The 1,395-nt window shown below is 45.3% G+C and overlaps 1 protein-coding gene across 1 annotated transcript in view; it reads left to right on the plus strand.

Moving 5' to 3' along the window:
• The first annotated feature begins 337 nt into the window (after nt 1-337).
• LOC101848501 overlaps nt 338-1,395 on the plus strand; it is a 4,048-nt gene continuing 2,990 nt past the window's right edge. The window contains exons 1-3 of the mRNA XM_013079743.2: nt 338-347; nt 426-523; nt 1,233-1,371. Of these exons, the coding sequence (XP_012935197.1) occupies nt 338-347; nt 426-523; nt 1,233-1,371 (247 nt within the window). The remainder of the gene's footprint in view (nt 348-425; nt 524-1,232; nt 1,372-1,395) is intronic.

Genomic DNA, 1,395 nt, shown 5'->3' on the forward strand with positions numbered 1-1,395 from the left:
AATAAGGTTTCTTTGGCAGTGCCCATTAGAGAATCGGTTCTGTTTGGTTCGGTTACGTTACGTTTGTGGCAGCTTCAGAGCACTCTTTTATAGACCCCTGACTCAAACCGATCGCCCGACCCACGGCCTTGAGAACAAACAAACGTGCGTGTTCTAGAAGGTCATAGTCGGTTTCGTTCGGTTTGTGCCACGATGATAGCTTGCTTTCCTTTTTCCGTTGAGGAAAATCTAGCCAGCCCCGACGACCAAACCGAACCGATCATGCCAATGAACACCAGGTATTAGGTATCAGGGGAACAGGGAGCGGCAGGCTGCGATTATTGTGATGCTCGAAGATATGAAAAGGGGTGAGGGGGTGGTGGAGGCGAGGGGTTCCACATTAAGGTTTAATTTAATACTAATTAAGAAATCGATCCCGTCCTCAGAGTTTCAGTGTCTGGCCTATATCAAGGAAGAGTCGGTACCTCTTCAACAGCTTCTCATCACTCGAGGATTGGACGGTCGCAATCGCTTCCATTGTTGGGTGAGTGTGTGTGTGTTTGTGTGTATGTGTGTGTGTGTGTGTGTGTGTGTGTGTGTGTGTGTGTGTGTGTGTTGTGCATGTGTGCATGTGTGTGTGAGAGAGACAGCGTGTGTGTGTGCGTGTGTGCGTGTGTGTGTGTGTGTGTGTACATGTCTGCCTGTGTGAGTTTGTCTGTTTCTGTATTTCGGTTTGGGCGGGTGTGTTTGTTTTAGCAGGTGTTATGCCTGTGTTTGTTTATGTTAGTGTGTATTTCATAAAATTGGGGTACAACAAATATTCCAAGGAGAAAGCAGCTTTGATTGTTTGTTGTTGTTGTTTTTTTAATGGTTTTTTTTTTTTTTTTTTGGCTACCATTGTAGAATAAACACCCACTTCAAAGGTAACAGCAAAAAGACTCCTCTTAATTTAAAGTGGTAAATTGTATAAGCCTGACGCGTCTTAAAACACTATAAGAGTAACTTATTACATTTTTAAGAGACACGATTGCCATTATATATATGGTATTTATCTTCCGTCTCCGAAACGACTTCGCCAGTTGGGAAAATTCTTGTTAAGGAAAATTCGTGCAAAGTGCCTTTCTCAAGGGCTGACAACGTCGGACTGAACTAAACCTCGAACCCCAAAAACAAACGACCTCACGACCATGGGTCCAGATAGCCTAACCACAAGACTACCGACGCCTCGACTTTCGTCTGTGCTTCATCCCCAGGTACTGACCAGTTACGTGGGCGGTGGCGAGTGGCCGTGGAGAGTGCTGTACCAACTGCCCACCCCGCAGTGCTCACTGATCATGGAGGTGAATGTGTCGGCGGTCAGTCGGTCCAATGCAGCGCTTTATCTCGACGATAGTAAGTATTTATTTATAATAATAA

This window comes from Aplysia californica, unplaced genomic scaffold (genome assembly GCF_000002075.1).
Source record: "Aplysia californica isolate F4 #8 unplaced genomic scaffold, AplCal3.0 scaffold00062, whole genome shotgun sequence".
NCBI classification, from domain to species: Eukaryota; Metazoa; Mollusca; class Gastropoda; order Aplysiida; family Aplysiidae; genus Aplysia; species Aplysia californica.